This window comes from Entelurus aequoreus, linkage group LG03, assembly GCF_033978785.1.
Source record: "Entelurus aequoreus isolate RoL-2023_Sb linkage group LG03, RoL_Eaeq_v1.1, whole genome shotgun sequence".
In the NCBI taxonomy this organism is placed as follows: domain Eukaryota; kingdom Metazoa; phylum Chordata; class Actinopteri; order Syngnathiformes; family Syngnathidae; genus Entelurus; species Entelurus aequoreus.
This window is the reverse complement of record NC_084733.1, coordinates 89375734-89400279: the sequence shown is the minus strand read 5'-3', so window position 1 is coordinate 89400279 and position 24546 is coordinate 89375734. Positions and strand designations below refer to the sequence as shown.

At 41.1% G+C, this 24546-nt stretch overlaps 1 protein-coding gene across 2 annotated transcripts in view; it reads right to left on the bottom strand.

The window, feature by feature from the left end:
- The window catches only part of LOC133647070 (lysine-specific demethylase RSBN1L-like), a 37180-nt gene extending 19350 nt beyond the window's left edge, over nt 1-17830 (bottom strand). For both annotated transcript variants that reach the window (XM_062043131.1, XM_062043132.1), the window contains exons 1-3: nt 17309-17830; nt 15061-15183; nt 10228-10865 (exon numbers count right to left, since the gene is read on the bottom strand). In XM_062043131.1, coding sequence (XP_061899115.1) covers nt 10228-10865; nt 15061-15183; nt 17309-17795 — 1248 coding nt within the window. In that variant the 5' untranslated portion in view covers nt 17796-17830. The remainder of the gene's footprint in view (nt 1-10227; nt 10866-15060; nt 15184-17308) is intronic.
- Between the last annotated feature and the right edge of the window lie 6716 nt (nt 17831-24546).

Here is a 24546-nt window from a genome sequence, read left to right as displayed (position 1 = left end):
GACTGTTATTTTTTAAACTGAAATACACACAATGACAAATGTATAAGCTATGTGATTCAATTAACATACTGAAATGTAATACACAATATGTAAATATTAGCTTCACACAAATATACAGTACTATCATCAAACAAATACTTCTGAGTGTTGAAACTATTTCGATGGTGGAAATACACGACCGGCAGCCATTTTAAGTCCTCAAATCATCAATTTTCAATAAACATCTTAGTTTTAAATGTAACCACTTTCCACCTTAATATTGAGTTACATAAACAAGTTAGACAGTTTACTTACAGACTTATCTTTTCCAAGGCTTGTAAGAGCTAACACAACTTGTCTACTTCTCAATTGTCTCATGAACTGAACTGACTCGCCAACCCGGAAGTGGCCAGACTAATGACGCGTAGTATTTTCATATCGCCACAAGGTGTCAGTAAGAGTCTACAATCAAATGGGCATAACATTGCCCATTTGGGATTCGTTTCCCAGGGATTCAAATAACGAACCAACTCTTTTTCTTTACTATAGTGGTCTCGATAACGGGTACCGGTTCTCAAAAAGGGATTTGACGAGTCCGAGGACTTGATTATTTTCTTATCGAACAACCGGGAAAACCGGTTTCGAGCATCATCCCTAATTACATGTAGCGTCCTGGCAGACGGCTTGTATTTTGCCACGGTCTTTCCTAAATGACAAACGTTGTCTTTGCACTGTGTTTATACGCCGGGGCTTAAATGACACAAACGTCGCTCGCTTCCTTCGCAGAGAAGAGGCAACCTCGCGCACGCACTGCCATTTCCAGCCAAACAGTTTTTATAGCCTGGGCTGGCATTAAAAGTGCAGAGAGTGTTTAAAGAGAGGGGGAGTAAAAACTGCTGACACATGTTGAGGCAGAGAGAGAAGTCCCAAAGAGCGCTGCACCAGTACCTGATGCCATGCTGATTGCTGCTCAACGTCAACTCATCGATGAGTTAAGGCTGGAAGGAAATGCCGCGATGCTAAGCGGCAGATCAAACACTTACCAGACTCTTTATTAGGTACAATATGTGAACTTGCAAACAGCACCAACGCTGTGTGTAGTGTTCAGAGCAGAGCAAATATTAAAAGTTAAAGTACCAATTAGCGATGTCCGATAATGGCTTTTTTGCCGATATCATCCAACTCTTAATGACCGATTCCGATATCAACCGATACCGATATATACAGTCGTGGAATGAACACATTATTATGCCTAATTTTGTTGTGATGCCCCGCTGGATGCATTAAACAATGTAACAAGGTTTCCCAAAATAAATCAACTCAAGTTGGGGGGGGGGGGCTGGGGGTCTATGTTGTAGCGTCCCGGAAGAGTTAGTGCTGCAAGGGGTTCTGGGTATTTGTTCTGTTGTGTTACGGTGCGGATGTTCTCCCGGAATGTGTTTGTCATTCTTGTTTGGTGTGGGTTCACAGTGTGGCGCATATTTGTAACAGTGTTAAAGTTGTTCATACGGCCCACCCTCAGTGTGACCTGTATGGCTGTTGACCAAGTATGCTTGCATTCACTTGTGTGTGTGTGGAAAGGCGTAGATGTCATGTGACTGGGCCGGCACGCAGAGGCAGTGCTTTTAGGGTTTATTGGCGCTCTGTACTTCTCCCTACGTCCGTGTACACAGCGGCCTTTTAAAAAGTCATTAATTTAACTTTTGGAAACCGATACCGATAATTTCCTATATTATATTTTAAAAGCATTTATCGGCCGATAGTATCGGACTGCCGATATTATCGGACATCTCTAGTACCAATGATTGTCACTCACACACACACTAGGTGTGGTGAAATTTGTCCTCTGCATTTGACCTATCCCCTTGGTGGCTTTTTCTCTTTTTTTTTGGTATTTTCCTTTAGCAGTTTCATGTCTTCCTTTGAGCGATATTTCCTGCATCTACTTTGTTTTAGCAATTAAGAATATTTCAGGTGTTTTCGTCCTTCTTTGTGGGGACATTGTTGACTGTCATGTCATGTTCGGATGTACATTGTCTTTGCTCCACAGTAAGTCTTTGCTGTCGTCCAGCATTCTTTTTTTGTTTACTTTGTAGCCAGTTCAGTTTTAGTTTCGTTCTGCATAGCCTTCCCTAAGCTTCAATGCCGTTTCTTAGGGGCACTCACCTTTTGTTTATTTTTGGTTTAAGCATTAGACACCTTTTTACCTTCACCCTGCCTCCCGCTGTTTCCGACATCTACAAAGCAATTAACTACCGGCTGCCATGAATGCAAAGGGTAATAAACATCACCTGTCACATCACGCCGTGACTTATTTGGAGTTTTTTGCTGTTTTCCTGTGTGTAGTGTTTTAGTTCTTGTCTTGCGCTCCTAATTTGGTGGCTTTTTCTCTTTTTTTGGTATTTTCCTGTAGCAGTTTCATGTCTTCCTTTGAGCGATATTTCCCGCATCTACTTTGTTTTTAGCAATAAGAGTTGCTAAAAACATCTACTTTGTTTTTAGCAATAAGAGTTGTTTTTATCCTTCTTTGTGGGGACATTGTTGACTGTCATGTCATGTTCGGATGTACGTTGTTTTTGCTCCACAGTAAGTCTTTGCTGTCGTCCAGCATTCTTTTTTTGTTTACTTTGTAGCCAGTTCAGTTTTAGTTTGGTTCTGCATAGCCTTCCCTAAGCTTCAATGCCTTTTCTTTGGGGCACTCACCTTTTGTTTATTTTTGGTTTAAGCATTAGACACTTTTTTACCTGCACCCTGCCTCCCGCTGTTTCCGACATCTACAAAGCAATTAGCTACCGGCTGCCATGAATGCAAAGGGTAATAAACATCACCTGTCACATCATGCCGTGACTTATTTGGAGTTTTTTGCTGTTTTCCTGTGTGTAGTGTTTTAGTTCTTGTCTTGCGCTCCTAATTTGGTGGCTTTTTCTCTTTTTTTGGTATTTTCCTGTAGCAGTTTCATGTCTTTGAGCGATATTTCCCGCATCTACTTTGTTTTAGCAATCAAGAATATTTCAGTTGTTTTTATCCTTCTTTGTGGGGACATTGTTGACTGTCATGTCATGTTAAGATGTACATTGTTTTTGCTCCACAGTAAGTCTTTGCTATCGTCCAGCATTCTTTTTTTTGTTTACTTTGTAGCCAGTTCAGTTTTAGTTTCGTTTTGCATAGCCTTCCCTAAGCTTCAATGCCGTTTCTTAGGGGCACTCACCTTTTGTTTATTTTTGGTTTAAGCATTAGACACCTTTTTACCTGCACCCTGCCTCCCGCTGTTTCCGACATCTACAAAGCAATTAACTACCGGCTGCCATGAATGCAAAGGGTAATAAACATCACCTGTCACATCACGCCGTGACTTATTTGGAGTTTTTTGCTGTTTTCCTGTGTGTAGTGTTTTAGTTCTTGTCTTGCGCTCCTAATTTGGTGTCTTTTTCTCTTTTTTTGGTATTTTCCTGTAGCAGTTTCATGTCTCCCTTTGAGCGATATTTCCCGCATCTACTTTGTTTTTAGCCGTAAGAGTTGCTAAAAACATCTACTTTGTTTTTAGCAATAAGAGTTGTTTTTATCCTTCTTTGTGGGGACATTGTTGACTGTCATGTCATGTTCGGATGTACATTGTCTTTGCGCCACAGTAAGTCTTTGCTGTCGTCCAGCATTCTTTTTTTGTTTACTTTGTAGCCAGTTCAGTTTTAGTTTGGTTCTGCATAGCCTTCCCTAAGCTTCAATGCCTTTTCTTAGGGGCACTCACCTTTTGTTTATTTTTGGTTTAAGCATTAGACACTTATTTACCTGCACGCTGCCTCCCGCTGTTTCCGACATCTACAAAGCAATTAGCTACCGGCTGCCACCTACTGATATGGAAGAGTGTAACACAGCAGTCCGATATTATCGGACATCTCTACTTCCAAGACAATTCAAACAGTCCTGTTGCGATAAATAACAAGTGGTGCTTTTTGCGTAACTAAAGAAGAAAGTGACTGGGATGACAACACAAACCTCCCACTGATCACACTCACTCCAGCAACATGTCGATTATTGTGCTGGTACTCATTTGTCCCAAACACAACCAGCGCGTGATCATTTGTATGTATTGGTTTAGTGTCTTCAGACCATGACTTGCTGTCAAATGCTATCTGACGCTCTTCAAGAATGTCATCGCTCACTTTGCCAAACATGGATGTCATCGAGCCACGTAAGAAAACATGTTAACAATCATAGAGTCAGCAAGCCACTGTGCGTCTCGCAGACAAGTAACGCGACTAGAAAGCGCTCCACCGGGGAGACCTTGGAGAATGTTCTTGTTCTTCCCTGCCAGGGGGTCCCTGGATGGAATAATTTTAGGTTAGCGTGACCTAAATGGGTCCCTCTCACAGCGCGCGACTGCACACTTTATGGCTGCTGCTGGACGGGAACATCATTTGGAGTGCATGTAGCCCCGTGTAGCAGAGTCCAGCGTGCATATAATTAGACAGTTTGTCATATATATAGAAAGTGCTGATGTGTAATTTACATTCTTGCTTCTTGGATGCTTATGCACGTCGTAAAAGAGGGCAGACGTCTGCAGAAAAAACACTGAAGATAAAAATGTAAAAAAACTACGGGCATTACTGTATTTTCCAAACCATAGGGCGCACCGGATTATAAAGCGCACCGCCGATTTTCGATCTTTTTCATATATAAGGCGCTCATTAAAGGAGTCATATATATATATATGTTTTTTCTAAATGTAAACACTTCCTTGTGGTCTACATCAGTGTTTTTCAACTAGTGTGCCGTGGGCATACTTGCCAACCCTCCCGTTTTTACCGGGAGACTCCCGGTATTCAGCGCCTCTCCCGATAACCTCTCGGCAGAAATTTTCTCCCGACAAACTCCCGGTATTCAGCCGGAGCTGGAGGCCACGCCCCCTCCAGCTCAATGCGGACCTGAGTGGGGACAGCCTGTTCTCACGTCCGCTTTCCCACGATATAAACAGCTTGCCTGCCCAATGACGTCATAACTGTAGAATGATCGAGGGCGAGTTCTTGGTTTCTTATGTGGGTTTATTGTTAGGCAGTTTCATTAACGTCCTCCCAGCCCGGTAACAACACACAACAACAGCAGTCACGTTTAGTCTACCGTAAAGCAGTTCGTCTGCCGTAAATAGCAATGTTGTGACACTCTTAAACAGGACAATACTGCCATCTACTGGATAGCCTCCAGAACACTGAAATTCAAGTATTTCTTTTATTTATATGTATAATAAAATAAATATATATATATATATATATATAGCTAGAATTCCCTGAAAGTCAAGTATTTCATACATACATATATATACATATGTATATATGTATATATATATATATATATATATATATATATATATATATATATATATATATATATATATATATATATATATATACATATATATATATATATATACATATATATATATATATATACATATATATATATATATCTATATATATATATATATATATATATAGATATATATATATATATACATATACATATATATATATGTATATATGCATATATATGAAATACTTGAGTTGGTGAATTCTAGCTTAAATATATTCCCCTCTTAACCACACCCCACCCCAACCACGTCCCCCCACCCCCCACCTCCCGGTATCGGAGGTCTCAAGGTTGGTAAGTATGGCCGTGGGAGATTATATAATTTCACCTAATTGGGTTAAAAACATTTTTTTGCAAAACCAGTAATTATAATCCGCAAATAATGTGCCGTTGTTGAAAGTCTGTGCTGTCCAGAGCTCGGCAGTGACCGTGTAATACTCTTCCGTATCAGTAGGTGGCAGCAGGTAGCTATTTGGTTTGTTGTGATCACAATATGCAGACGACAACGGGAGGCAGCGTGCAGGTAAAAAGGTGTCTAATGCTTAAACCAAAAATAAACAGAAGGCGAGTGCCCCTAAGAAAAGGCATTGAAGCTTAGGGAAGGCTATGCAACACGAAACTAAAACTGAACTGGCTGCAAAGTAAACAAAAACAGAATGCTGGACGACAGCAAAGACTTACAGCGTGTTAAGTTAAAGTACCAATGATTGTCACACACACTAGGTGTGGTGAAATGTGTCCTCTGCATTTGACCCATCCCCTTGTTCACCCCCTGGGAGGCGAGGGGAGCAGTGGGCAGCAGCAATTGTGAAGCCTCAAAATGCAACGGGTTCATCAGACCCACAAACGCTGGCTGAGTAACAACAATATGAACGTTGCACGGAAAATTTCTCTGCCAGTTTCTGCATCCCACAGGGATTCTTCTTTTGTGTTTCTGCACCTGCGGTTCCCACACAAGGTTGCAACATTGTTTGTCAACACTGTCTGCTTTCATTTTCTCGCACATTTGACCATCTGATGTTCTGTGTACCTACACTCTGTCCTCCTCCTGTCTAGGCCTGCTGTGTGTGTGTGTGTGTGGTACACAGAACATCAATTTCCACACTTCTATTAGCCCCGGGTCCAGTGGACCCGGACATCTTATATGTAATAGAAATTTGTAGGGGGGGTGTATGGTGTGTGGTCATTAAATATTAGGGGTGTAACGGTACGTGTATTTGTATTGAACCGTTTCGGTACGGGGGGTTCGGTTCGGTGGTGTACCGAACAAGTATCCACACGAACATATTAAGGTAAGCTAAAGTCTTAACAAGCTGCTCCGCTTCCTTCTGACTGTCTCTGTCAGTACACAGCACCCAGCATTGCCCCACCCACACAACCATCTGATTGGTTACAAACAGAGCGGTAACAGCCAATCAGCAGTGCGTATTCAGAGCGGTAACAGCCAATCAGCAGTGCGTATTCAGAGCGCATGTAGTCAGTGCTTAGCGTTTAGCAGGTAAGCATCAGGCAGCGGACTCTCCACAAATGATAATAAACACCTCCCAGTCAACTACTAGTAACATCACTATGAGCCCGTTGACGTTCTAGAAACAAGTGGCAGCTTCAGTTCGCTCGCAGTCCTGGCTTGAGGTGAAGGCTAATTCGCTTTTAGCGTAACGTTAGCGCATTTTGCGGTGTGTGTGTTACGGACAGCAAAGCCCTGTCTGTCTGTTTTTTCACTTGACCTTTTTCTGTGTTGATTGAGCTGTGTTGAAGCAGCGAAAAAGGACTTTATGTTAAATGAAGAGTTTCTGTCTCTGATAGTTGATATAATAATGTAAGTGCATCATTAATCCTACATGAACTCCATGGTGTTCAGGGATGAATAGTCTCTCCTATTGCTATTGTACCATTTTTTTCAGCTATAGTTACATGAATCATTAGTAATGGAGCAGCCTAGTTTTGAATGGCAGGGTCCCTGCTATCACATGTTGATAAAAATATAACATTTACATAATAAAAATAAACTACAGGCTTCCCAAATGCTGTAATAAATTCAGCATGATGAGTTGACTTGAAACTGTTCAATGTTGCACTTTTTATATGTAGAAGAAAAGTTTTGTCATTGTATTTAATCTGAGCAACAACTTGAGGCAGTTTAATGTTGATTAACGTGGGCAGAATTATTATAGTGTTCCCAATGTTAAAAGGATAAAGCCATTGTTTAGAAATTTGGTAAATAAATAACCAAAAAATTTATATTTTGTTGTTTTCTTACTGTACCAAAAATTAACCGAACTGTGACCTCCAAACCGAGGTACCGAACCAGAATTTTTGTGTACCGTTACACCCCTACTAAATATGTATTCTGATATGTTCTTCACAGAAAATGAGCCAGTCAGTGAGTCTCAGTTTGAAAATTAATTAATTGTATCATTTTTCTTTGAATAAAAAATGAAATCGGGTCCCACAGACGGGTCCCGAACCACCACACAAGGGTTAAAGGCCTACTGAAAGCCACTACTACCGACCACGCAGTCTGATAGTTTATATATCAATGATGAAATCTTAACATTGCAACACATGCCAATACAGCCGGGTAACTTATAAAGTGCAATTTTAAAATTTCTGCCACACTTCCGGTTAAAAAACTCCTTTGGATAGGATTTATGCGCGTGACGTCACAAAATCCACGGAAGTGGTTGGACCCCATCGGACCCGATACAAAAACCTCTTGTTTTCTTCGACAAAATTCCACAGTATTCTGGACATCTGTGTTGGTGAATCTTTTCAATTTGTTTAATGAACAATGGAGGCTGCAAAGAAGAACGGAGTAGGTGGGATCGATCGGTGTCTTAGCGGCTAAGTACAATACTTACAGCAACACAACAAGGACTACTTACTACGCCTAGCCCAGGGGTCGGCAACCTTTACCACTCAATGAGCCATTTTGGCAAGTTTCACAAATTAAATAAAATAATGGGAGCCACAAAAAAAAATTTAAAATGAAAAAACACCGCATACAAAGCTTAAATGCTTTGTGCTATGTTAACCAGGCTATGTTAACCACGCACTTTAATGTGGAAATTTGATGTTAGTGCGGCCCGCGAGTTTTGAATGAATGGCGCTTGATGGCGTCATACTTGCCAACCCTCTCATTGGCGTGATGGCACTGCTTTTGGCGCCCTCTACAGCCTGCCCAAACAGTGTACTTACTCGACCACATGTAGAATGCAGATTCAGCTTGCTCGCATAAGTGACAGCAAGGCGTACTAGGTCAGCAGCTACACATCTTACACTGACGGTAGCCTTATAAAACAACTTTAACACTGTTACGTTACAAATATGCGCCACACTTTGAACCCACACCAAAAAGAATGACAAACACATTTCTGGAGAACATCTGCACTGTAACACAACATAAACACAACACAACCAATACCCAGAATCCCATGCAGCCCTAACTCTTCCGCTCAACCAACGCACGGAGGGGTGGGGGGGTTGATGTGTGGGGGGATTTGGTGGTAGCGGGGGTGTATAATCTAGACCGGAAGAGTTAGGGCTGCATGGGATTCTGGGTATTGGTTGTGTTGTGTTTATGTTGTGTTACGGTGGGATGTTCTCCAGAAATGTGTTTTTCATTCTTTTTTGGTGTGGGTTCACAGTGTGGCGCATATTTGTAACGTAACAGTGTTAAAGTTGTTTGATACGGCTACCGTCAGTGTAAGCTGTGTGGCTGATGACTAAGTATGCTTTGCTGTCTCTTATGTGTCAAGTAAAAGCTACATACAACATGTGGCTGGGCTGGCACGCTGTTTGTAAATGCTATAGAGAACAATTGCTACAGTGCAATTAGAGCACTCCCTTAATTTAGTAATTATTCTGAAAATAGGATTATATTTTCCCTGGGAGTTATCTAGGAGAGGCACTGAGATCCATAAATCTCCTGGGAAAATCGGGGGGCTCGGCAAGTATGCAGCTGAGCCGCATCAGAGTGGTCAAAGAGCCGCATGCGGCTCCGGAGCCGCGGGTTGCCGACCCCTGGCCTAGCCGATGCTTGCCGCCTAACCCACGGATGGCTGGCGTAGGTGGAGCGCTAATGTTTTTATCATAGTTCTGTGAGGTCCGGTTGCTAAGTTGCTAAATTAGCCTTAGCGTCGTTAGCAACAGCATTGTTAAGCCTTACCAGGCTGAGAATTTTTAACCGTGTAGTTACATGTACATGGTTTAATAGTATTGTTGATCTTCTGTCTATCCTTCCAGTCAGGGGTTTATTTATTTTGTTTCTATCTTCATTTGAGAACGATGCTATCACGTTAGCTCAGTAGCTAAGTGTGTCACCGATGTATTGTCGTGGAGATAAAAGTCACTTTAAATGTCCATTTCGCGTGCTCGACTCTCATTTTCAAGAGGATATAGTATCCGAGGTGGTTTAAAATACAAATCTGTGATCCACAATAGAAAAAGGAGAGAGTGTGGAATCCAATGAGCCAGCTTGTACCTAAGTTACGGTCAGAGCGAAAAAAAGATACGTCCATCACTGCCTCTCTAGTCCTTCACTGTAACGTTCCTCATCTACGAATCTTTCATCCTCGCTCAAATTAACGGGGTAATCGTCGCTTTGTCGCTCCGAATCTCTCGCTCCATTGTAAACAACGGGGAATTGTGAGGAATACTAGCTCCTGTGACGTCACGCTACTTCCGGTACAGGCAAGGCTTTTTTTAATCAGCGAGCAAAAGTTGCGAACTTTATCGTCGATTTTCTCTACTAAATCCTTTCAGCAAAAATATGGCAATATCGCGAAATGATCAAGTATGACACACAGAATGGATCTGCTATCCCCGTTTAAATAAAAAAAATTCATTTCAGTGGGCCTTTAAGGATCAAACAAAGCGCGTCCTCACCTGAGTGTGGAAGTTAGCCATGGTCGTCGTCTCTATGTCCTTCTTCCCGAGCACCTCCACCTTCACCGGAGCGTTGGGGAAGTTGTAGGAGAAGTAGTCCAGGAAGTCCGGGAGGTAGGACGCCGCTCCGTGGATGATGCCCATGACGAAGGACGCCGCCTGGGCCTCGTCCTCGCTGAACGACAAAGTGACAAACTCCTGGGCGAAGCGGTGCATCTCCGCCGGCGACAGGCCCGACAGCTGCTCGTTGTAGGCGTGCGCCACCGAGGCGCCGCCGTTGGCCTGCATCTCGACGTGGATCAGGTGGCCGAACTCCAGCCCGGGAAGACCCGGCGCCGGGGTGCAGTGGAGCGGCGAGCTGTAGCCCAGTCGCTCTCGGACCACGGAGGGAGGATCCTGGTGGTGAACGGCGTTGTGCGCACCCCCGCTGCCGCTGTTGCCGTTAATCCTACTGAGGAACTCCGACAGCCCCAGAGACACCCCGGAGTAAACAGTCTGGGACGAGCGGTGGTACATTTTGGGGCGGCCGTGTCTCTCTTTGGCGCGCTCGCCATCTTTGTGCTTCTTTTTCTTCTTCTTTTTGAGCTTCTTGAGAAGGAGGTCTTCTTGGGTGGTGGCTTTGGGCTTCTCCTTGCACTCTGCCATGGGAGGACAAGACCAAAACATTCAACAAGAGAACTGAACATGGCCACCGGTGAAATATAATACAGAATCTTAGTTGCTGGATGGAGTTATAATTAGGGATGTCCGATAATATCGGCCGATAAGTGCTTTAAAATGTAATATCGGAAATGATCGGTATTGGTTTCAAAATGATCGGTATCGGTTTCAAAAAGTAAAATGTATGACTTTTTAAAACGCCGCTGCGTACACGGAAGTAGGAAGAAGTATACAGCGCCAATAAACCTTAAAGGCACTGCCTTTGCGTGCCGGCCCAGTCACATAATATCTGCAAGGCATCGTTGGTCAACAGCCATACAGGTCACACTGAGGGTGACCGTATAAACAACTTCAACACTGTTACAAATATGCGCCACGCTGTGAACCCACACCAAACAAGAACGACAAACACATTTCGGGAGAACATCCGCACCGTAACACAACATAAATACAGCAGAACAAATACCCAGAACCCCTTGCAGCACTAACTCTTCCTGGATGCTACAATGTACACCCCCCCACCTCAACCTCCTCATGCTCTCTCAGGGAGAGCATGTCCCAAATTCCAAGCTGCTGTTTTGAAACAACATCGACGGCAGGAACATGCCGTGACCGCCCTTGACTTTTTACTTGATAACGGACGAGGGATGTAACAGTAAACGGTACAATAATAATTTGCGATAAAACTCCAGACGGTTGGTAATATCGTCAATTTTTTTAATTTGCGAAAAAAAACTTCATTAATTAATGCATTTTAGGCAACACAAAGTCAGGCGCATGCGCACTAGCATCGTTTGGCTGGATAATCATGACTTACTAACTACACAGACTTTGCTCCGGAGATTTCCCCTCCAAGTAAACGGAGCCAAGCAATTGGTTTAGCGTCTTTTTCCCTCGCTTCCCGCCGTGCGTTTAAGAGCGCACTGCTGTGTTTAGATGGAGACAGGTGTGGACAATATTGGAGACACTTGTCCCCACACTAAAAGTATACAGCCAAGGACAAAAAAAATAATGCACTTTGTGACTTCAATAATAAATATGGCAGTGCCTGTTGGCATTTTTTTCCCATAACTTGAGGTGATTTATTTTGGAAAGCCTTGTTACATTGTTTAATGCATCCAGCGGGGCATCACAACAAAATTAGGCATAATAATGTGTTAATTCCACGACTGTATATATCGGTATCGGTTGATATCGGAATCTGTAATTAAGAGTTGGACAATATCAACAATAATAATAATAGAGTTAAAGGTAAATTGAGCAAATTGGCTATTTCTGGCAATTTATTTAAGTGTGTATCAAACTGGTAGACCTTCGATTAATCAGTACCCAAGAAGTAGCTCTTGGTTTCAAAAAGGTTGGTGACCCCTGACGTAGATTACCCTAATAACTTGAATAACACTCAAAAGCGCAAATTCCGACCATTAAAATACTTTCTATAGTTCAAGACTTACGGTCATTTAAAAACACATCATAATGGCGGCGACAGTTTTGATGTTAAAAGGTCTCAAAAAAATTATGTAGAATGTCCCGCGGACCGTATTTTGCCCAAGCCTGTAATAGACCATGTGATCAGAGAAATACCTTTTCCTCGCTTTGCATACCCGTTTGAATGTGTCTTATTTAAACCGCAAACAAACGCATGTAAAAAAGCCGATCAATTTATGGTCATTTGTTCAAAGTGCACGCGGGATGCTTGTGAGCCAGCACAACGTATGGTGGACACAGAAGCATAATCCAGGCTTAACATATAACAGGAGTCACTTTTCATGGATTATTTCCAGTAGCTTGCACTGTGACATAAGAATTGAAATATATTTTGACATGATTGACATGTGCCTGCCTGTCAGTTGAGCTGGCCGACATGTCGCGATGACTTTTTGAAAAGTGAAACCCAATATCTAAGTTGCATTTAAAGCAGTGTGGGTGGCACTGGGAGCGGGTGGGTGGAGAGTCTTGCCCAAGGATACAATGGCAGTGACTAGGATGGCGGAAGAGGGGATCGAACCTGGAACCGAGCTATACCGCCCCATAAAAAACATGTTTAAAGTACCGTTTTTTGCTAAAATAAAACCAATAATGACATTTTTGTGGTCCCCTTTATTTAGAAAAGTACCGAAATACCTTTGGTACCGGTACCAAAATATTGGTATCGGGACAACAGCGAGTGAATTATATTTATATAGCGCTTTTCTCTAGTGACTCAAAGCGCTTTTACATAGTGTAACCCAATTTAAACCAGTATGGGTGGCACTGGGAGCAGGTGGGTAAAGTGTCTTGCCCAAGGACACGACGGCAGTGACTAGGATGGCGGAAGCGGGGATCGAACCTGGAACCGAGCTATACCGCCCCATTAAAAAAACACATGTTTAATGTACCTTAAGATTTTTTTTGCTAAAATAAAGCCAATAATGACATTTTTTGTGGTCCCCTTTATTTAGAAAAGTACCGAAATACCTTTGGTACCGGTACCAAAATATTGGTATCAGGACAACAGTGAAATAATTATATTTATATAGCGCTTTTCTCTAGAGACTCAAAGCGCTTTTACATAGTGAAACCCAATACCTAAGTTGCATTTAAACCCGTGTGGGTGGCACTGGGAGCAGGTGGGTAAAGTGTCTTGCCCAACGACACAACGGAAATGACTAGGATGGCGGAAGCGGGGATCGAACCTGGAACCGAGCTATACCGCCCCATAAAAAACATGTTTAAAGTACCGTTTTTTGCTAAAATAAAACCAATAATGACATTTTTGTGGTCCCCTTTATTTGGAAAAGTACCGAAATACCTTTGGTACCGGTACCAAAATATTGGTATCGGGACAACAGCGAGTGAATTATATTTATATAGCGCTTTTCTCTAGTGACTCAAAGCGCTTTTACATAGTGTAACCCAATTTAAACCAGTGTGGGTGGCACTGGGAGCAGGTGGGTAAAGTGTCTTGCCCAACGACACAACGGCAGTGACTAGGATGGCGGAAGCAGGGATCGAACCTGGAACCGAGCTATACCGCCCCATAAAAAACACATGCAATATTTTTTTTGCTAAAATAAAGCAATTTTTTGTGGTACCCTTTATTTAGAAAAGTACCGAAATAACTTTGGTACCGGTACCAAAATATTGGTATCGGGACAACAGCGAGTGAATTATATTTATATAGCGCTTTTCTCTAGTGACTCAAAGCGATTTTACATAGTGAAACCCAATACCTAAGTTGCATTTAAACCCGTGTGGGTGGCACTGGGAGCAGGTGGGTAGAGTGTCTTGCCCAACGACACAATGGCAGTGACTAGGATGGCGGAAGCGGGGATCGAACCTGGAACCGAGCTATACCGCCCCATAAAAAAACACATGTTTAATGTACCGCAATATTTTTTGTGCTAAAATAAAGCCATTTTTTGTGGTCCCCTTTATTTAGAAAAGTACCGAAATACCTTTGGTACCGGTACCAAAATATTGGTATCGGGACAACAGTGAGAGAATTATATTTATATAGCGCTTTTCTCTAGTGACTCAAAGCAATTTACATAGTGAAACCCAATATCTAAGTTGCATTTAAACCAGTGTGGGTGGCACTGGGAGCAGGTGGGTAAAGTGTCTTGCCCAACGACACAACGGCAGCGGCTAGGATGGCGGAAGAGGGGATCGAACCTGGAACCGAGCTATACCGCCCCATAAAAAACATGTTTAAAGTACCGTTTTTTGCTAAAATAAAACCAATAATGACATTTTTGTGGTCCCCTTTATTTGGAAAAGTACCGAAATACCTTTGGTACCGGTACCAAAATATTGGTATCGGGACAACAGCGAGTGAATTATATTTATATAGCGCTTTTCTCTAGTGACTCAAAGCGCTTTTACATAGTGTAACCCAATACTTAAGTTGCATTTAAACCAGTGTGGGTGGCACTGGGAGCAGGTGGGTAGAGTGTCTTGCCCAACGACACAACGGCAGTGACTAGGATGGCGGAAGCGGGGATCGAACCTGGAACCGAGCTATACCGCCCCATAAAAAACCACATGTTTAATGTACCGCAATATTTTTTTTGCTAAAATAAAGCCATTTTTTGTGGTCCCCTTTATTTAGAAAAGTACCGGTACCAACAACACTAGTACACTGGCAGCAACGTAGATCCGCACACTTTATGTTCTGAAGTGGTGTTTGTTTACCTTTCAGTGGCGGGAACAAGTCTCCGTTCTCCTTGGAGATGTCGTGTTGTGGCGGCAACTTGTGCTCCTTCCACTCTTTGCTCCTTTCCTTCTTCTTCTCCTTGCCGGCGCCGCCGCTGTGATCTGGACGGAAAACATTAAAAGGGGAAAGAGAGGTGAAACAAAAACATCCACGCTGTGATGTGACGGAACAACATTTTCCACGTGCAAAAAAAAAAAAAAAACACCACACTTCCACGCTCCACAAGCAACCCACAGGGCCCGTGGCCTGCAGGTTATGTAATATCCACACACACACACACATGTGTAATATCCACACACATGTAATATCTTCACACACACATGTAATATCTCCACACACACATACATGTAATATATTTACACACACATGTAATATCTCCCCACACACACACACACATGTAATACCTCCACACACACCCACATGTAATATATTTACACACACATGTAATATCTCCACACACACACACATGTAATATTTCCACACACACATGGAATATCTCCACACACACACACACACACACACATGTAATATATCCACACACACATGTAATATCTCCACACACACACACATGTAATATATCCACACACACATGTAATATCTCCACACACACACACATGTAATATATCCACACACACATGTAATATCTCCACACACACACACACACACATGTAATACCTCCACACACACCCACATGTAATATATTTACACACACATGTAATATCTCCACACACACACACACATGTAATATTTCCACACACACATGTAATATCTCCACACACACACACATGTAATATCTCCACACACACACATGTAATATATCCACACACACACACATGTAATATATCCACACACACACATGTAATATATCCACACACACACATGTAATATCTCCACACACACACATTTAATATATCCACACACACACACATGTAATATATCCACACACACCCACATGTAGTATATTTACACACACATGTAATATCTCCACACACACACACATGTAATATATCCACACACATGTAATATCTCCCCACACACACACACACACACACATGTAATATCTCCACACACACCCACATGTAATATCTCCACACACACACACATGTAATATCTCCACACACACACATGTAATATATCCACACACACACAATGTAATATCTCCACACACACACATGTAATATATCCACACACACATGTAATATCTCCACACACACACACATGTAATATATTTACACACACATGTAATATCTCCACACACACACACACACATGTAATATCTCCACACACACACATGTAATATATCCACACACACATGTAATATCTCCACACACACACACATGTAATATATTTACACACACATGTAATATCTCCACACACACACACACATGTAATATCTCCACACACACACACACATGTAATATATTTACACACACATGTAATATCTCCACACACACACACACATGTAATATCTCCACACACACACACACATGTAATATATTTACACACACATGTAATATCTCCACACACACATGTAATATATTTACACACACATGTAATATCTCCACACACACACACACATGTAATATATTTACACACACATGTAATATCTCCACACACACACACGTAATATCTCCACACACACACACACATGTAATATCTCCACACACACACACATGTAATATATCTACACACACATGTAATATCTCCACACACACACACACTTGTAATATCTCCACACACACACACATGTAATATATCCACACACACATGTAATATCTCCACACACACACACACACATGTAATATATCCACACACACACACATGTAATATATCCACACACACATATAATATATCCACACACACACACACATGTAATATCTCCACACACACACACATGTAATATATCCACACACACATATAATATGTCCACACACACACACACATGTAATATCTCCACACACACACACACACACACACACACACATGTAATATATCCACACACACACACATGTAATATATCCACACACACATATAATATATCCACACACACATGTAATATATCCACACACACACACACATGTAATATCTCCACACACACACACATGTAATATATCCACACACACATATAATATGTCCACACACACACATGTCCTCGACCACAACAATGGAGTTTTGCATGGCCGAGGAGGGGAGAAAAGGTGGAAGAGCTCCGCCGGGCTCCTTTACCTCTCTGCGCCGTCGTCACGTCGCCGTTCTCGGGCTTTGTATGGCAGCTAGCGGCGCTGACTTTCTCCACGGTCGTCGCCGTCAAACTGCGCTGCGCTTCGCTAGTTTTCTCCCGGTGTCGCTTCTCCTTCGCCCGCTTCTGCTTGTGCGGCGAGGCGAGGAAGTTGCTGATTTTGAAGATTTTCCGAGCGGGCGCCGCCACGGAGGAGGAGGCGGCGGAGTGGCTCGCCTTGGCCGGGCCGACGCTCCATTTCGCTGGGCTGCCACAACTCGGCTTCCCGTTGTGTTTTTCCCCTGCGCACGCCTCTCCGTTCAGCTTCCGGTGCTTGGGCCGCTTCTCCTCCACGCGGGTCTTCTTCGAGGGCGGCGGGTAAATGTCGCCGGAGGACTGCGGCCGGCTCTCCGGTGGCAGTTGAGCTAACAGCGCTGGGGGGGGATTTGTTTGGCTGTTTGCTGCGAAATGCATGGAGTCCACGGACTCGGCCATCTTGGAAGTTTCTATTTTTTTACGGCCCAGACGTAACTGGTGCGTCAGAGCCACTCGGGGGCGGGGCTTAGCGGGGTGGTGACGTAGGCACGTACAGGGGGCGGGGCGGGGGGAGGAGACCGAAAGTGTTTGGTAAACATCACTCCAGTCTGACATTATTCATGACACATTTGTGCTCTGTTTTAAAGATGGGTGGCTATTTGGATTTACGCTGTATGAAAAAAAATTTGAAAGGGGATTTTACCTGCAACCTCATTATACTATTGGCTACGGAGCCCCTAAAGGGACATGGGGGAATAATTTTTTATAATTTATTATTTTTATTTTATTTAGACATGTATCACGAGAAACTTTGTATAAAGTTATTTAAAAAAAAAGCATATATATATATATATATATATATTTATTTTTTTTAGACATGTATCTCGTGCGCACGAGAAACTTTCTCGTGCGCACGAGATACATGTAAAAAAGTAAATAAATAAATGTATTTATTATTGTTTTTTTTTTAATATAGTGTGCACGAAACATGTCTAAAAAAAAATTATATATATATATATTTTTTTAAATAACTTTATAAAAAGTTTCTCGTGCGCACGAGATACATGTAAAAAAAAGAATAATAATACATTTATATTTTTAAAAAAAAAGTATATCATGTGCATGAAACATGTCTAAAAAAAAAAAAATTATTATTATTTTTTTTAATAACTTTATAAAAAGTTTCTCGTGCGCACGAGATACATGTCTAAAAAAAATATATATATATATAATTTTTTTCTCGTGCGCAAGAGAAAATAAAAAATAAAATTATTTTTTTTAAAAGTTCCCCCATGTCCCTTAGGGCAGGGGTCCCCAAACTACGGCCCGCTGGCCGGATCCGGCCCCCGAGCATCCAAAATCCGGCCCACGGGAAGTCCCAAGTTAAAAAAAAGTGTTTTTATTTGATTTATTTTTTATTTTTTTATTATTATTTTTAATCTTTCCTTTCTAATCCATTTTCTACCGCTTGTTACTCTCGGTGTCTCCTAGCCGCTCAGGCAAATCATATTGTCTAAAAATTCATGTTCCCATCGATAACGTGACAATGTTAAATGTTGATGAACATCAATGTTAATTGATGTTAAATGACAAAACGGATTAACTTGCTGGAATATAAAGACAATGTATATATATATATATATATATATATATATATATATATATATATATATATATATATATATATATATATATATATATATATATATATATATGTATATATAGCCCGGCCCCCGACCAAATTTTTTTAACCCAATTCGGCCCCCGAGTCAAAGTTCGTGGACCCCTGCCCTAAAGGGACATGGGGGAATTATTTTTTATAATTTATTTATTAATTATTATTTTTTAGACATGTATCTCGTGCGCACGAGAAAGTTTCTCGTGCGCACGAGAGATACATGTCTAAAAAAAAATTTTTTTTTAATTTTTTTTTTTTTAAATCCACCATGTCCCTTTAGGGGCGCCGTAATTGGCTAAGTTTTATGTTCATAAATGTAAGTTTCTCAATACCCGACCTGTTTTTTGTGCCTTTAAAAAAGATTTAGAACTCTACATTAAAACACTCTCTACCTCTAACAACCAAAAAGCTGTGAAAACGATGATGATGAGTTCCAAATTTAAGTTATTTACTGAAATTGAGTGAGCCTATGGCTTTGTACTTTGTTTATTTTATATATATATATATATATATATATATATATATATATATATATATATATATATATATATATATATATATATATATATATATATATATATATATATATATATATATATTTTGTATTCTATTTTACTTACTTTGAATTTACAACCCCCTGGCGCTGCTTTGTACTGTTTTTGTATTTACTTTGATTATTATTTTCAACTGTTTGTAAATGTTGACATTTATAAATAAAGGTTTATTAAAAAAAAAAAATTAAAAAAAACCAGCTCTCCAGTCTGAAAGCACTCGATCACTATCATTTCATCCATCCAGCCATTTTATACCGCTTGTCCCTTTTGGGGTCGCTTCATTCTGGACAATATTCATGACACATTTGTGCTTTGTTTTAAAGATGTGTGGCTATTTGGAATTACACAGTATGAGAAAAAAAATTAAAAAAGAATTTAACCTTTGCAACCTCATTATAGGCCGGGGGTCGGAAACCCGCGGCTCTAGAGCCGCATGCGGCTCTTTAGCGCCGCCCTAGTGGCTCTCTGGAGCTTTTTCAAAAATGTATGAAAAATGGAAAAAGATGATTTTTTTTCTTTTAATATGGTTTCTGTAGGAGGACAAGCATGACACAAACCTCCCTAATTGTTATAAAGCACACTGTTTATATTAAACATGCTTCACTGATTCGAGTATTTGACAAGCACCGTTGTGTCCTACTAATTTTGGCGGTCCTTGAACTCACCTTAGTTTGTTTACATGTACAACTTTCTCCGACTTTCTAGGATGTGTTTTATGCCACTTCTTTTTCTGTCTCATTTTGTCCACCACACTTTTAACGTTGTGCGTGAATGCACAAAGGTGAGTTTTGTTGATGTTATTGACTTGTGTGGAGTGCTAATCAGACATATTTGGTCACTGCTAGTTAATCGATGCTAACATGCTATTTAGGCTAGCAATACGTACATATCAATCAATCAGCTTTATTGTCCATTCTTACATGTACAAGACACATAAGAACTGAAATTACATTTTCGGCACAATCCCGCTAAGAGCAGACATACGTTACAGGGAGACAAGACGGGACCGCCAACGGATCAGCCTCACTTAGGCGCTCCTTAAAAAGGTGGGAAAAAGGTGACATTGGGGAAGGGGGGAAGTAAAAAAAAATATCAGTCTGAGGCTGGACCCTCAGGAATGGTCCAGACTGAGTCCGAGGAAAAAAACCTCACATAGCATGGCACACATAAACATGGTACATTTAATCACAACAACTCGCAACAGAGTCATCCAACAGGACTTTGGAGGCCGGCAGCTGCTGTTGAGCGCTGCTCAGCCCCCACAACCCCGGAGGAATAAAGCAGTGGTGAAGGCGTTGATTTGGGGAGGGGTGTGTGCGTGCATGTATGCCCAATTAACTTGGGTGAGATGTTGGATTGTCTTTATGGGCCGAGGCCGGCCCCAAGAGTTAAGAGTTCAAGAGTCCGACCCAGGTGCTTTTGAAAAAAAGGGAAAGGTCAAAAGCGTCCATCTTTGAGGAGTCCTCAGGGGAGTGTTTTCAAACAGCCTGTTCCTCAAGGCCATTCGAGGGAGTCAAATCGTAGATTAAGATGTTGTTTTTTCTTCGAGCAGTCAAAACAATGACATTCCTGCTCTATATGCTGGCTCTGACAATTCCAATTTATTCTTTCTGTAACATCATCAAGATGGAATCTACCTTGCGATTCAAATCAGCAATCGCTCCAGTCTGTGATCCCACAGCACGACCCAATCCTTCCATTGCGTTGAACAGCCTGTTGGCCCCTTGAGTGGCTGCCATCGTCTTCCGAATTTGACGATACACCAGAGCAATGCCCAGCCCAATCAGCAAATGCCCTGCGATCACAGCTCCAAATAGGTAGATGTCTTCCACGTCCTCGATGGAAAGGACTGAGAGGCACATGATTCTCCAAGTATTCCAGGAATCTCTCACGTACCCCGCAGCAATGGTTCCATCAGGGCAGCCAGGCTCCCCCGAGCCTCTTTTCCTTACTGTGTCAATTGCGTCGAGAGTCCAGTTGATCAAATTCATTTTGATGTTTAGATTTGAGGACAGCTCAAGAAAAGAGGCTTCAAAATAGTTCAGACAAGACAAAAACAAAGAGAGCAAGCAGGGAAGGAGGGAGCGGAGAAAAATGCGACCGCCCTCACCAGAGGCAAGACAGAAGAACATCATTATGCCTAATTTGTAGCTATATTTGAGCTCATTTAGTTTCCTTTAAGTCCTCTTATTTCAAAGTATATGTCATGACACACTATCTGTATGTAATATGGCTTTTAATATTTTGCTGCTCCAGACAGATTTGTTTTTGTATTTTTGGTCCAATTTGGCTCTTTCAACATTTTGGGTTGCCGACCCCAGTTAGTTAGTTAGTTAGTTAGTTAGTGGGCAGCACGGTGGAACAGGGGTTAGTGCATGTGCCTCACAATGAGTAGTCCTGAGTTCAATCCCGGGTTTGCATGTTCTCTCCCCGTGTCTGTCTATCTGTGTTGGCCCTGCGATGAGGTGGCGACTTGTCCAGGGTGTACCCCACCTTCCGCCCGAATGCAGCTGAGATAGGCTCCAGCACCCCCCACGGCCCCAAAAGCGACAAGCGGTAGAAAATGAATGGATGGATGGATAGTTAGTTAGTTTATCATTTCTTCGGTCAGTGGTCAACAAATTAAACAAACAGTTTTGCATAAACAAACAGTTGTACATTCATAAAGTGAAAATGTGGCAGACCGAAAGGGTTTAGGCTGAAGTTGAACACTTATTGCGCCTAACCCTATAAAGCAGGGGTCACCAACGCGGTGCCCGCGGGCACCAGGTAGCCCGTAAGGACCAGATGAGTAGCCCGCTGGCCTGTTCTAAAAATAGCTCAAATAGCAGCACTTACCAGTGAGCTGCCTCTATTTTTTAAATTGTATTTATTTACTAGCAAGCTGGTCTCGCTTTGCCCGACATTTTTAATTCTATAGAGACAAAACTCAAATAGAATTTGAAAATCCAAGAAAATATTTTAAAGACTTCTTCTTCACTTTTTAAAATAAATTCATTGATTTTTTACTTTGCTTCTTATAACTTTCAGAAAGACAATTTTAAAGAAAAAATACAACCTTCAAAATGATTTTAGGATTTTTAAACACATATACCTTTTTACCTTTGAAATTCCTTCCTCTTCTTTCCTGACAATTTAAATCAATGTTCAAGTACATTATTTTTTTTATTGTAAAGAATAATAAATACATTTTAATTTAATTCTTCATTTTAGATTCTGTTTTTTCGACGAAGAATATTTGTGAAATATTTCTTCAAATTTATTATTATTAAAATTCAAAAAGATTATTCTGGCAAATCTAGAAAATCTGTAGGATCAAATTTAAATCTTATTTCAAAGTCTTTTGAATCTCTTTTAAAATTTTTGTTCTGGAAAATCTAAAAGAAATAATGATTTGTCTTTGTTAGAAATATAGCTTGGTCCATCCATCCATCCATCCATCTTCTACCGCTTATTCCCTTTGGGGTTGCTGGAGCCTATCTCAGCTACAATCGGGCGGAAGGCGGGGTACACCCTGGACAAGTCGCCACCTCATCGCTTGGTCCAATTTGTTATATATTCTAACAAAGTGTAGATTGGATTTTAACCTATTTAAAACATGTCATCAAAATTGTAAAATTAATCTTAATCAGGAAAAATTACTAATGATGTTCCACAAATTATTTTTTAAATTTTTTCAAAAAGATTCGAATTAGCTAGTTTTTCTCTTTTTTTTCGGTTGAATTTTGAATTTTAAAGAGTCGAAATTGAAGATAAACTATGTTTCAAAATTTAATAGTCATTTTTTTCGTGTTTTCTCCTCTTTTAAACCGTTCAATTAAGTGTAAATATCATTCATTATTAATAATAACATAGAGTTAAAGGTCAATTGAGCAAATTGGCTATTTCTGGCAATTTATTGAAGTGTGTATCAAACTGGTAGCCCTTCGCATTAATCAGTACCCAAGAAGTAGCTCTTGGATTCAAAAAGGTTGGTGACCCCTGCTATAAACAATGTCAAATACAAGATGAGCTTCCAAAAAATATGAAATTTCCTTTGCACAATATATTATAACTACACTTTGTACACAACATAAACACTATTATGTTATTATACTATTGGCTAAGTTTTAGGCAGCACGGTGGAACAGGGGTTAGTGCCTGTGCCTCACAATACGAAGGTCCTGAGTAGTCCTGAGTTCAATCCCGGGCTCGGGTTCTTTCTGTGTGGAGTTTGCATGTTCTCCCCGTGACTGCGTGGGTTCCCTCCGGGTACTCCGGCTTACTCCCACCTCCAAAAACATGCACCTGGGGATAGGTTGATTGGCAACACTAAAATTGGCCCTAGTGTGTGAATGTTGTCTATCTATCTGTGTTGGCCCTGTGATGAGGTGGCGACTTGTCCAGGGTGTACCCCGCCTTCCGCCCGAATGCAGCTGAGATAGGCTCCAGCAACCCCCCGCCACCCCGAAAGGGACAAGCGGTAGAAAATGGATGGATGGATGGAATTTAAGTTGATTTAAGACTATTTTTAATTCTAAATTTGAATCTATTGGTGTTGTCTCTTACTTTTACTGTAACATGTTTTATTTGTATAAAAATGTTGATTACTCAACTCTTGGAAAACATCGAAAGTTCCTTAATTCATTTCCTTACATTGTGAATATATACTGTTTGTGCGTTCAATTGTTCAGAGAAAACACACAATGACTTACACTTTAGGAATTTAAAGTCTCTGTGTCACCTTGCCAAGTATTTGTTTGCGCTTCCTGTTATTATTTTCGGCTGATTTAAACACAAACAAACTGACAAACGCGCTCATGTTTTCAATATCGTATCCTAAAGTTGTGAAATGACTACATCTGAGCAAAGCACAAATGTCAACCACTTTAAATACCTCATTTTGTTTGTATCTTACCTCTTTTTTGTTATATTTTTGGGTTTTGGACACCCACACACTCTCCTTTACTTACTGCAGTTACCACAAATCTCCACTAGA